A 13147-nucleotide genomic window follows, 5' to 3' on the forward strand; every position below is an offset into this window, starting at 1 on the left:
TATGACTTTCAGCTAATTGTCTCAGCTTGTCTCACCTCTATCCCTTTTTATTGGGTACATCCTTACTTCTTTCTCTGTCTCATCCAGTCATTCTTAGAAGGCTGGGTCAAGACAGAACCTCTTGCTTACTGCTGTTCATGATTGTGTGAAATTGTCCTTAAAGTGCTTCCCCAACTACACTGTGAGCTCGTGCTGAGCTGAACCAACACCTTCTGAGTCTCTGGCTACTTCCTCCACTGGATTGATAATAGTCTCTACGCCCAGCAGGTGCTCAACACAGCTGCTCTCCAAGAACAGCGGAGAATAGACAGGGCCATAGGGGTTTGGGAGTCAGACTTAGACTTAAATCCTGATTTCACCATGTAAACCCTCCTGAACTTCAGATTCCTCCTCTGTAATAGGAGTTCAAAACCTCTGCCTTCATTGCTGTGTTGACTGTAAAGCTCTGGCTTCCAGATCTGTTTTGTGTGGGCTCCTTCCAAGACCCTGGGAGGGTCTCTCACAGTTTCATAGTCACATTTTTTATTCTTCTTCATATAGAGAGCCCCCTCCAAATGCTATCAGCCTAAGACCTCACCGAACTTGGAACCACTCCTCCCCACCCCACAGAGCTGCTCTGGAAGTTAAATAAGATTGTGTTCCTAAAGTGTGGGAAATGCAGTAGACGCTCCACAAATGTTACTTCTCTCCAGAACAGCACAAAAAAAGGATTCAAAGACAGAACTGTAACTGATGTGCATGTCACATGTCCCCTTTAATGTCTCAAATATTCCCATTCAGCAATCCAGCCCCATTCCACAAGTGGCCTCTGGGGTTCAGACACAAGCCTGAGGGATGCTAAGGTACCTGGTTCTCAGGGAAGGCCTCCTCGGCTCTAATGTGGCCATGGATCCAGTCAAGGTAGCGGCTAACTTTTGTGTAAATGCCGTAATTGTGGAGGCGCCCACAGCCTTCGCCCCAGCTCACCAGGCCCACCAGGAACCAGGTGCCACGGAAAGATGCAACCATAGGCCCCCCACTGTCACCCTCACAGGCATCCCGCGTGTCCCCAAGGATGCCCGCACACAGCATGTTCTCAGAGACCATGTTGTGCATGGCCTGGATGCACTCATTGTGCGGGGCCACGGGGATATTGATGAAATTGAGGACGAAGGTGCGGTTCCTTTTGGTTTCACTGCGATAGCCCCAGCCGGTCACCACAGTCTCCTGCCCAACCTGAGTGAGTTCACGCTCTGCAAGGCCACTGTCTGGGAGGCAGATGGGCACGATGGTCTGCGAGAGGACAGCAGGCTGGGCCAGGCGGAGCAGTGCGATGTCATTGTCCGTGGTGCTCTTGCTGTAGTTGGGGTGGATGAGGATCTCCTTGATGTCCACATCCATCTCCCACTTCTCCCAGCGCCGCAGGTCATACTCCCCTGTGGGACAAAGGAGCAGTTAAGAGCGGTTTGGGGCAACCAGTGGGTCCACACCTGGAGTGGTCGCTGTTTCTCCCAGGCAGTTACTAGTGCCAAAAGTCTGTGCTTCATATCCCTGCCAGTGGTAACAGCTGGGGTGTCAGTCCTAAAGGGGCAGAATTCCGACTGGAATTTAATACTCAGTCCCAGATGGAGCAGTGAGCCCTGGCAAGTAAGCAGCTGTGGGTGGTCAGCATGGCAGCCTAGGACACAGATCAGATCCACACTGGGAAGTGGAGGGACACAACTCTTCTAGCAGTGCTGGCCCAAAAACAAGGCAGTGACAAGCCACGATGGGGACAGGGCCAGAACAGCAAGACCTAGAGAGGACCCACGGGACACAGGCTCTGCCAGGAAAGATCTGGATCACACACAAGGGACAAGATCCTCTCCAGCAAGGCTGATGGCTCCTGGAGCGGCAGGGGCAGTGCAGGGAGCTGAGAATTCTAAACTGAGTGCCACTGGAGGCCATGGGACTTTGGTCATGCTGGAGGCAATTGTAAAGAATATGAATTTGGTCATCCTCAATATATCTTTTCCTTCTTTTCTGAACGAACAGTGGAGAGCCCCCTCCAGAAATTGGTAGAGCGGGGCCCAGGCTTGTGGCCCTGGGTTACTGCAGGAAAGCAGCCGGGAAGATGCTGGGGCCTCTGCTGCTCAGCTCTGTTCTTGTCAGTCATGTGAAGCATGGCCCTGAGCCCAAGCCATGTGGATGCCTTGTGGATCTCCGCACCTAAGGTGCCAGAGACCCACACACACAGCCTGTTCGTGTGAGTGTGAATAAAGAGGCGAGGGTATGTGTGTGTGTGTGTGAGAGAGACCCCCCCTCACTTTGCAAACATGTGTATGTAAGCACTTGGGCACCAGATTGGAAAAGAATCCCCTACCTGCAGAACAACAGGTGCCACTGTGTCTAAAATACCACAAGAGTAGCTGCGGGGAGCATACAGGCCTCTTCTCCCCAGACACCTTCCAGGGGACTCACTCAAGCAGCCTCTTGTTCAAGCACCCCAAAGACGAGGGTCCCCAAAGCTCACTAAGGCCTCTGGTGGCGCCCTCCTGCCTAGCCCCAGCCCGCACCGAGCCTGACGATGAGCTTCTTAGAGCCCTCCATGCAGTGGGCGGCTGTCAGCACCCAGGAGGTATGGATGAGCACTGCCCCACAGGCCAGCTTCTTCTTTGCGTCCAGCAGGATCACCTGGAATGGGAGTAGACAGTGACATCACAACACTACCTCTGACAGCTCCAAGTCTGGGCCTACAGTTCTTGGCACAGCCACAGCATGGTTCTCAAGCTTGCATTGGTCAGTTTTTCATGGTCACACAGCATGGACTTATGGTCCCTTTCTGGCATTTTCTGTCTTACAGAGCTGGACTGTTGTAGGGCATCTCCTTGCCTCTGCCCATGCTATTGCTACAGTCATCCTTAGCAGCACCCAGAAAGTTCTGCCCACTCTTGAGACTTAGGCTGGGACTCAAGTCCTCTAAGATGCCTTTGAAGCCTCAAGGTTGTATTGAGTATCCCCCTCAGGATTCCATAAGCCCCTATCCCCCTGGCCATCCTGGCTTTGGTCTCCTTGAGTGGCTGTTTTTATGGGCCTGACCCTCGCAGGATCTATCCCCAAAGCCTGCCAATCTTCTGCTTATTGGTCCCTCCCACCCAGTGCCTGGGACCATTTAAAGCATTAGTTCCCATGGTAAGGCTGGCGAGGTACTGCAGGGTCAACCCAAGCAACCCTGTCATAAGCCAGGCCCTGGCCTAATGTGCCACCAGCAGCACATGATCTTTCCAGCTCTTTGTTATAACTATAACTCACCTTCCTGCACATCTGCCCCCTGCCCCTGTGCCCAATTCACGCTGCCCCGACCACTACTCTCCCATCAGGTACCCCTGGATTTCCCTTAAACTGCTTCGCCATTACCACTGCCCCCCACCCCAAGTGAAGGCAGCATTTCCTCTCTCCATCTGTGCATTCTGATCAGGAACTCCCAGTAGGGGCTCAGAGATTCCTGCCCCAACTGCTGAACAGCTGCTTCTCATCTCACCTGCCAGGGGCTCTCTCCCCATTTGGTCTCTTTCCCATTGATGAGCCTTGGATCTACTTGGTCAGTTTGGTTTGTGTCCCGTTTCAAGTGCTTGCGCTTCTTCTCCAATCGCTTCCCTGGCTTCCCACAAGGGAACTTCACTGAAGACAGGGGAAGCAAGTAAGTTCCTGCCAGGCATTACTCCCCAAGACTGCCCTCCCATCTTTGTCTACTTCCTGCCTGCAGGCTAGTTTGCTCCATTGTAGGGTTAAAAGGCTAGGTGACACTGAGGCACCCAGTTCTAGTAAACTGCACATCCCCTTGTGTTAGTCAGTCAGTCAACAAACAGTGCCACCTAATGGTAAGAGCCAGACCAAGCACCATCACTACCTATCTGTGTGTCCCCGGACAGATTAAACTTTGCAGAGTTCAGTATTTGCTCCTCCAGAAGTTGCTGGGAGCAGTCCCTGAGGTACATAAAATAAAGTCTCATGCTGGGATACCACCAAGCTCTTAACACAGGTAAGAAATTATGGGGAGGAAGTGGTGGGCATTCCTGGGGGAGCCCCCAAAGTAGCTCTGAGCACGGTTGTGACGTCCCCTGCCAAGAGGACAGAGAACCGAGGGCTGGGTTGAACCATGCATGCTAGGTTGAAAGATTTAGACTTGTAGGATAGTTGATGGGCAACCATCAGCAGAAGAATTGCATAGTGGCCAAGAATAGAGACGGACAAAAGCAAAAAATTCTAGAGGCTAGACATGGTAACTAACTTGGCTGACTGAGAAAGCAAAAACCTTAGCCAGTAATACAATTCCAGCAGCAGACTGCTTTTTATTACAGAACCCTCCAGAAGCCTCAGTGTTTCTGAAGGACACAGTCAGTGTAGGGTGGGACTACAGACAGGAACGCTGAGTTTAGAAATGAAACTGCCAACGCCCAAGTCCTCTGTCTCAGGCCCCCAGTGGCTTGGCTCCTCTCTCAGTCCTGAAAAAGACCACAGGTGCCTTCTCTGCACAGGGTGAACCAGAGACTGTGATCTGGGCCTCCAGCCACAGGAAAGAGTGACATGCAAGGCTGGCCAGACGGAGTCATGCAGATATCTGCAGACTGGGCAGATGCCAGCTCCTCTTCTCTACTCTGCTCCAGGGGGGCTGGAAGGCAGGCTATGCCCAGTCAAACGTGAATCAGGAAGCGGCCTCTGAGGAGGACCTGAGGAGCTTGGCAATAGGGATTCTACCAGTGACCTGGGGCTTCTGATGGTCTCTTAGAAAGCCTTTAGGCCAGCTGGTCCACAGGCATTTCCTTGTAAGTTCCTGTGAATCATTATTTCAAAATAAAAGGTTAGACATTTCTTCCCAGTGAAAGGGTTAGAATATAACATTGTGGAAAGTTCCCTGAAAGAACACGAAGCCAAGTCAAAGAGGTGGAAAACAGAAGTGAAAATAAACCTAGAGAAGCGATCCCAAGGAACAGAGATCTGAGTAATGGGAGGTCCCAGAGGGGAGAATAGAGAATGCAATGGGAGAATATCAAAGAAATAACTAAGGAAATGTGCCTGAGGCAGTAGACAGGAATTTCCACATGAAAAGGTTCCATCAAGGGCATTGTACAACGAATGACAAAAGACCCATACTGGGCAACAATCTGCTGAAATTCATGATAAGAGTTGTAAAATTCTCACTTCTAGGACATATACAAAGTTGATAAAAATTAAAATGTTTTAAGAAGGAAAACAGAAAAGAAGGCAGACTCAAGGTTCCTGTCTCTCCTCAGGGAAGCCAGAGGGGAGCTGGGATGCCAAGCTGGACGAGGTGTCTTCAGAAAATAAAGCCATCCAAGGTGGATGAAGGAAGATGCTGGAGGCCTGGCCCCTAACACCCACTCAGAGTTTGGGAGATGAGCTCATATGGGCTCATGCTCCTCCGGAAGTTGTCCCCAAGGTGTGCTGGGGAACCTGGAGGAAGGCAGGCAAGAGAGGGAAAGCGACCCAAGGGCACCCACACAACTCCCAGGCTGACTGCACTACCAAGCACCCTGTCGGTGCAGGGGCGGCCCGTCTCCTCGCCCACTCCCTGGAAGCCTCTCGTGCCGCCCCCACCGCCGGTTTGGGGGGCGCTCACCTGTGGGCTCGCACTGCAGGTGGTCGTCCCCCAGCTTGTAGCCCGGCGCGCAGCGGCAGCGGCGCCCGCCCTCCTCCTCCAGGCAGTGGTGCGCGCAGCCGCCGTTGTCCACCGAGCAGTTGTAGTAGATCACCTCTGGGCGGACAGGGGAGGAGGCGCCAGGAGGGGGTGGCGCGGCACGTTCCGGCTCCCGCTCCGCCCCCCGGGCCCCCAGGAACCCCGTCTCCCGACCCCCACCCTCCTCCGCGGCCTGCTCTCTCACCGTGCCTACAGAAGCGACCCTCCCAGCCCCCGTCGCAGTTGCAGCCAAAGGCGCTAATGCCGTCGATGCATGTGCCGTGTCCACAACACGGGCTGTCGCACGGGTGCTCAGAAGGTAGGGACGCGCACTGGTCCCCGTCTGCGACATGGGAGGAGGGGCGTCATTGGTGTCTCCAGCAGGGGGGGGGGCACGCTCCCGTCCCTACAGCGGCTCAAAAAAAGGGCGGGGGGGGGGGGTGGCAGGGGCACCGCAGCCTGGGGTCTAGAGCGCACTCACCGAAGTACTTGGACCAGTAGGCCAGCTGTGAAGAAAAGGGACAAGGTCAAAGGCCTCAGCCCATGTATAAGTATATAGGGAGCCCAGGGGGTGCCCCCTGAGTCTGGTCTAGGTAGAGCAGGGGAGGGAAGGGCTTCTGGACAAAGAGGGGTCTACCCCTGCTTGTTGCCAGCCGCTGGTGCAACTGCCCTCTGAGGAGGACCACCACACTCCTCCTTGCCCCCTGCTGCCCATGTCCAAGCCACATCCCAGGTACCACCCCCCCACCCCACCCCACCCCCAGTGCAGCTGGAACCCTGCTCTCTGGACTGCCTGCTACAGCAACAACCTTTACACTGGAAGCGACCCAAATCTCCCACCCAGCTGCTCTGCCTCCTTCCAGCCTCTGTCACTCTCTTGGGCTTTTCTGGACCTCTCATGCATGTGGTCTTTCCCTAAGCCAGTGTTCTCAAAGCGGAGACCTTGTTGGTTAGATATGGATTGCTGAGAAGGTCTGCTTGTCTGACCAAGTTCCTGTTCCTGCTGCTGCTGCTGCTGGTGGTGGTGGTCTGGGACCACCACACGGGAGATCCACAGCTGGATGCCTGCAACATTAAACCCCTCCCTGTAGCAGTGGCTCTGCCCTGCTGGGCCTAGGAGACCTTAGGGTAAGGTGCCCAGATTGTGGCTGCACAAAGTCCTTTGGGCATCTGTTGAGGAGGTTGTTTGGGAAAAAGGCCAGTGGTGATCTAGGCAAGGAGGTAGCAGATGAAAGGACAGACCAGAGTTTCCTACCCTAGTCTTGGAAGCCCTGAATTAATAAGGAAGGGCATCCTTATAGACCTTATAGACCTGCATCCCAGGTAGCAGCACAACTTCTTGTCCTAGTAGCTCAAGTAAGCTCTTGAGATGGACTAGGTCTGAGCCTTGTATCAGAGAGCTACCTCCCTTACCAATCCATCCTTCTGCCTCAGGGCTGCCACCACGGCGCCCTGGCAGCCAGAGAGGATGTGGACTTCCCTTCTGATCCCCTGAGCAATCAGATTTTGCCTCTTGAGAATTTGAACTGAGGCACAGAGGGCGTGTATGTAGACAGACATCAGGGAATCTTGGGTCACACACCCCCTGATAGGCAGATGTGTGGCTGGAAACAGAGAAGGTGGGATTTTGGTCACAGAGAACAGGGGAGGCAGGGGCCAGCTATGGGCAGAGGGCGGACTGAACTTCCTCCAGTGGGGTTATTGGGAATCCGAGCCTAAGGTTTCCCAAATTCCCTATTCCTGGAGCTAATTGCAGAGTTCTGTTCCTTGCAGTCATGTGTGACCTGACCAAGACTGTAGGGCCAGCATCTTCTTCATTCTACTCACCCTCCTCACCCCCGAGCAAGCTGGATGGAGAAGGGGCTGTTGCCCATTGCCTCCCCAGACTCCCAGGAGGGCCTCAGCAGTGGGGCCCTATCTTGTTCCTCCAGACCCCTGCTGGCCACCAGCCTGCCCCTGAGGCTCGTCCTTTGCACCCAGCCAGATGGCCTTACTGTGTAATCCACATTTTGGAAAATCTCCTGGGCCTCCTCGAAGTCACAGATTTCCTCTATGCACTCCCGCTCCAGGCTGCCTGGCCGGATCTCCTCTAGGAAGGAGTTGGCACGCTTGCGGATCCGCAAAACCTGGTGGGCGTTCTTGCTGCTGGAGAACACTGAGTCTGGTTGGGGGGTAGAGGGAAGCTCATTAGGGAGAGGGGTCTAGGGTGGGGCCACTCTGCAGTGAGGCCCAGGAGATATTTTTGTCTTGAGCCCTCAGGACTTAAAACTCTGCTGCTCCTCTGCTCTCTTCCTCCACATACAGCAGATGGCCAGCCGGGGAAGACAGGAGACTTGGCCATTCAGAGGATATGTGCTGGACAGACAGTCCTCCCTTTGGACCCAATCTGACCTCCATGTGACCTTGAGCCAGTGCCTTTGCCTCTCTAAACTTCAGTTTATTTGTACAAACATGAGGATGAGGTAATGGTGTCAAACAGCACAGTGCCTGACCTAGAAATGAGCACTCAGTGACACATGTTAGCTGGATGTTGTTATTACCAGGACTGCAAACATCACTCTGTCTTGCTATTCTCCCAGTACCCCTGTGCAACCCTATCTTGACTGTCCCACCTATCTCCCTCACCTCCCCACCTCCACCCCCCTTGACCTCTCCTGAGTGGAGCATTTCCTCTGCCTTCCCCTCAGGGAAGACAGCAGACCTGTGCCTTGGGCTCTGAGAGATATCTGTTGGTTATAGCTGGGATGAAGGGACCAAGTAAGGGGAGTGAGCAAGACAGGCTGGAGGAGGCAGTGCAGTGTCCAGGAAAGGAAGGCATCTGACCTGAGTCTGGATACAGGAGCCAAGTGAACCACAGGTAGGAGTCCCCACTCCCAGGCAGACAAGCAGCTCAATATGGAGCTCAAATGCCAACAACAGCTGGTGTGCCTCAAGGAGACTGGGGCAGGGGGGCTGCTGCAAGGCACTGGCAGCTCTTTGCCCCTCAGACCTCCTCATGCACCCTGGCTTTCTCCTGTTGGCTGGGAGTCAAGGGGGTCAAGGGGTGAAGCTGGGCAGTCACCATACACGTGTCTAGGAGGAGAGGCTGCCCTGTGGCAGTGTGGTTGCTAGCCAGTCCTGGCTTTCAGCTTTCGGGCTTTCACAGTTAAGGGAGTGAGTGGATGGAGGGGAAAGGCCCAGGAGACCCAGTGGCCCACTCCCAGACTGGAGGTGGGAACTTCATGACATACCCCCTGGGGCTCCGTGCTGTCACCACAGTACTCTGCCATCACAGTCCCCCCACCCCTGCCCAGGGTGGAGGGGCGGGGGCTACTGGATTCAAGCAGCTGGCCTTTAGGGACTGTCAGGTTGCTCCTCCCATGGTGCCTCTCCTGTCACTCTGAGGCTCAGAGGATATGCTGCAAAGTATGAGGGCCTTGTGTGGGGCCTTGTGAAGACCCTGATGATCCCAGGGAAGGACAGTGGCCTTACCGGGAGGAACTGGTGTGCCGGAAATTCCCCAGATGGTCACCAACAGTAAGAGGCTTGCGAGCTGCCACATTCTGGAGTTGCTGCCACCTGTCTGAGGAGGATTTTTGAGCTTCCAGCAGCCTCACCAGCCCCTGCTCTGCCTACCACCCCTGCCCCAGATGGGAGCTGACTGCCAGGGCCAGGGCTTGGCGGGGGGGGGGGGGGGGGGGGGGGGAAGGGGGGGGTCCTTGTTCACTACCCAGACAGCTACTAGCCCCTCAGTGTCCTGGCCTGTGTGGGGCTAGGATCACAGCAGCTGCCCAGCATCTGAGCGATGAAGAGAAAAGGTGGAAAGGACACAGATTCCTGGGGAAGATCAAAGGGACTCAGCACAAAAGGGCCATGGCAGGTGCCCTCTCTTGCCCTGTTATTTGAGGACAGGAGGTGGTGACTTTGCTGATCTAATGGCCAGGCTAAGAGTCGTAACTAATATTTATCAGACATTTATGGTATTTTTCGAACAACTTATACATAGTTCAGAAAGCAGGCCACCAAGTCAACCACTTGGTGCAAATCCCAGCTCCGGGACACCAATGCTGGGCAAGATACCTAACGGCTCCATGCCTCAGTTTCCTAGTTAGAAAAACTGTATTTCTGCCTTATAGTAACCCTATGAGAATTAAATTAATTAATCCACATAATACTCTTAAAACAGGGTTTGTATACAGCAAATGCTTGGGAATATTGGCTTTTATTCTCTCAGTTAAAGCTCACAAAACGGGGTGCCTGGTTGGCTCAATGGGTTAAGCCGCTGCCTTCAGCTCAGGTCATGATCTCAGGGTCCTGGGATCGAGCCCCGCATCAGGCTTTCTGCTCAGCAGGGAGCCTGCTTCCTCCTCTCTCTTGCCTGCCTCTCTGCCTACTTGTGATCACTCTCTCTCTCTGTCAAATAAATAAATAAAATCTTTAAAAAAAAAAAAAAGCTCACAATGCCTGCAAGTGAGGTGTCTTCACCCCATTTCATAGAAGGTGGTCACATCAAAGCTTAGAGGAGAGAGGAGCTTACTGAAAACCCACAACTGGAACCTGACAGAGCTAGGACCCCAGCCCAGTGTCCAGGCCTCGAATCTTAACCCCTGCCCCAAACTACCTGCTGCCCCACGAAGCCCCAGAAGTACTCCTGCAGGCTGGAAACTGAGGAGCAATCCCTCCACTGCCTCCAACCCCAAGCAGTAGGCCTGCCGGCCCCACCGGCAACCTCCCCCACTCCATCTGACCTCACTTTCTGCCTTCTCTGACCCCCCGCCCCCGCCGGAGGCTGTTTGTGATATTTGTTTGAATCAGACACCCTAGGTTTAGAGGAGGGGGTGAGATGGGGAGTAGGGGGAGTCCTGGGCTCCAAGCTGCCCTTACGATGTCCCAGGTCCCTGGCGACCCTCAGACTATTTCCACTTGCCTCCAAGTCTGGGAAGAAGGCCAGTGGGAACTGTGGCACCCAGGCCTGAAAAATGCCAGCCAGCGCCCTGGCCCGGCCTGTGGCAGAGTCCTGATGTCCCATTAGCCCAAGCTCCAGCCAGCTTCTGGAACCCTGGCTGGAGCATTCAACCTTCACATCTGCTGTTCCCACCCCCGTCCCCCCTCACAGACCTGCCATGAAGGGGCCTTACTGGGGTGGGCCAGGGAGAGACTGCAAGGTCGCCGTCCCGCCGCCATGACAGCCTGAACCGCGCGTGAGTTAATCCATAACCTCAAATATTTGCTTGGCCCTCAGTGCTGAGACCTCCCACTCCACAGATAAACAAACGGGCTCCCAGCTCCTGATGGCCCTGTTTGCCCAAAGCCCACTTTTGTCCACCAATTGGTGCCATCCAGGAGGGAGGGCGGGAAGGATGGGCAGTGTCAAACTGTCTACCGATGTGGTCTCATTTTGGCCTCGAAGGTGGCTGGCTGTAGGAGGGACATCGTGGCTATGTTGCAGATGGGGACATTTTTACCCAAAGATACTAGTTTTCCCCAGATTAGCACTACTGGCAATGATTCTGTATTTCACCAAATCTAGGACGCCGTTAATTATAAGATGCACCTATTTTATGTGGCAGAAACACTGTCAGTTACACAGGAACACAGCATCCTGATTTCCAATTTTCACTATCAAAAGACACCCCTCTCTGGGTCCCTCCCATGTGAGTGCTGGCCACTCAGCTCCAATAGCTCCTGTAGCTGCCCCACACAGCAGCCTGTGGCTGCTCCTGGAATCTCTACTTTGTAGATAAGAGCACTCAGAAATCTCTTGTTAGTTGCTCAGATTCACCAAGCTGCTGAGTGGCAGGCCTGGCGTAGACTCAGGTCTTCCTGGCACCTCTTGGCCACCTTTGTAAACAAGTGAGAAAAACAAACCGGGTTCTGGAAAGGCTGTTGTCAGTCCGTGGCTGGGACGCTGGGAATGAAAAGGGCAGAAGTACAAGGTCCAGCCTGAAGCCTTGGCGCCAGTTCTTGAGTCTATCGACATTTATGAGGTATCTTGCTTCCCTGTACCCACTGTGTGGGATCCACACCTATTTCCTCCCTATAGTACCTGCTCTTCCAACCCCCACCCCCACCCCAGGGCTTAACCACACCCCCCAAAGCCAGAGCTCCTGCAGGGATCATGTGACCCTGTCCTCCTGGCCTCCAGGACTGTCCAGGAAAGTCGCCTGACCCAGGGGTCAACCCAGTTCTCTACCCCAGCCCCTAGTAGTGGGGTCTGGGTGCCTTCATTCCACAGTGAGCACTGGACTGAGAAGATTTTGAAGCCAGGGCCCAGGCATCCATATTTGGGCCTAAAGCAGAGGAAGCTGATGAAGAGGAAGATACAAACTCAGGAGAGAGGCTGAGAGAGGAGACCTTGGACACTCAGGAGTGGGAGAGAGCAGCAGGGGTAGGCCCCTACCTTCCAGAGTGAGCACATCCTGGCTTTAGGCTCATGAGGGTCCCTGCCCTCCTAGAAACCCCCTCTTTCCTTAAGTTTCCTTAAACTGACTGGGGTAGCTTGCATTTCTTAGGACAGGATATCTCCTCCAGAGGAACAGCACCTTCCCTGAGCTGTGGGGCTACAGGCCCACAGGCCACCTGAGAAGGCAAGAGGAATGGGGGGACATCAGCACGAGCTGGGGTGGCCCAGGAAGGCTGCCTGGGGGAGGTAGAGCTACACCTAGAGGTCAGAGAGCAGGAAGGACCCTGGGAACAGAAGAAGGCCCCTCAGGAGGGGAGGGAATGGAGGCAGGGAGACAAACAGTGGAGGAAGCATCGCAGCAAGGAGGGGTAGAAGAGAGGGAGGAGGAAATAATGGAGTATGGCACGTGGAGTGGAGCCTCCAGCAAGTGGGGAGCCAGTAGCTGTTTTTGGAGGGTCTGTGGCAGCTGCCTCTAGAAGGGGACATGTGTTCTCAGAACTCAGGCAGGAAGCCCAGAGACCATGGGCATGACCACACAAGAGGGGCTGCTCAGCAGCCGAGGACCTTGCCAAATACCTCCAGCGCCCATGTTCTTGTGCTAGGTGGCCTCCCAGTAAGTCCAAGTCTGAAGCAGCTAGTGGTCTGGGCTCTCCTCATTTCCACTTCTCTTCCCTAATACCCCCTTCTCCTCCGTGGCTACCGAGTGCAAGGTATGGTGGCTGTTCACTGGGACTCCATCCTCCTTGCCTTCCCCACCAAGCTCCTCACCCACCACCTGCTCCCCAGCTGGCACTGGTGGTCAGTTCCATGTGATGGCTACATAGGGTTCACACGTTGGTCCCGAATGTGGATGAGAGACTCTGCCTGAGGCACCCACATCCAAACCAGCCCCGGTGCCAAAAGCCTGACCCTCTGAAGAGCCAAGGCAGCTGCAGTGGGAGAAGTGACCAGTGCCAGGGATGGACTCATGCCTTGAAGGCTGCCCAGAGTGGGGCAGGATGATTCCTCTTGCTGAACGATTCATGCTTGTTGGCTAGCTGGGCACTGCAGTAGGGGTGCCTGCTTCAGGACTCCTTATTGGCTGGCAGCTCAGGGAACCAGAGTCATCT

General features: G+C 54.5%; 1 protein-coding gene across 3 annotated transcripts; it reads right to left on the reverse strand.

Annotated features, from left to right (window-relative positions):
- Positions 1–724: 724 nt before the first annotated feature.
- Positions 725–10884, reverse strand: PROC (protein C, inactivator of coagulation factors Va and VIIIa). 3 transcript variants are annotated; one of them, XM_082690176.1, is made up of 9 exons: positions 10754–10884; positions 9128–9218; positions 7651–7817; positions 6138–6162; positions 5862–5999; positions 5600–5734; positions 3500–3639; positions 2535–2652; positions 725–1415 (listed from the first exon to the last, which is right to left on the reverse strand). In XM_082690176.1, exons 1-9 carry the CDS (start codon positions 10817–10819, stop codon positions 838–840), a joined length of 1458 nt encoding a protein of 485 aa, XP_082546302.1. In that variant the 5' UTR covers positions 10820–10884; the 3' UTR covers positions 725–837. The 3 variants fall into 3 exon arrangements, with proteins under 3 accessions (XP_082546302.1, XP_082546303.1, XP_082546304.1); XM_082690177.1 differs by having other exon boundaries at positions 9128–9214; positions 10774–10864; XM_082690178.1 differs by lacking the exons at positions 2535–2652; positions 3500–3639.
- Between the last annotated feature and the right edge of the window lie 2263 nt (positions 10885–13147).

The sequence above is a fragment of the Mustela nivalis genome, assembly GCF_964662115.1.
Source record: "Mustela nivalis genome assembly, chromosome: 11".
In the NCBI taxonomy this organism is placed as follows: domain Eukaryota; kingdom Metazoa; phylum Chordata; class Mammalia; order Carnivora; family Mustelidae; genus Mustela; species Mustela nivalis.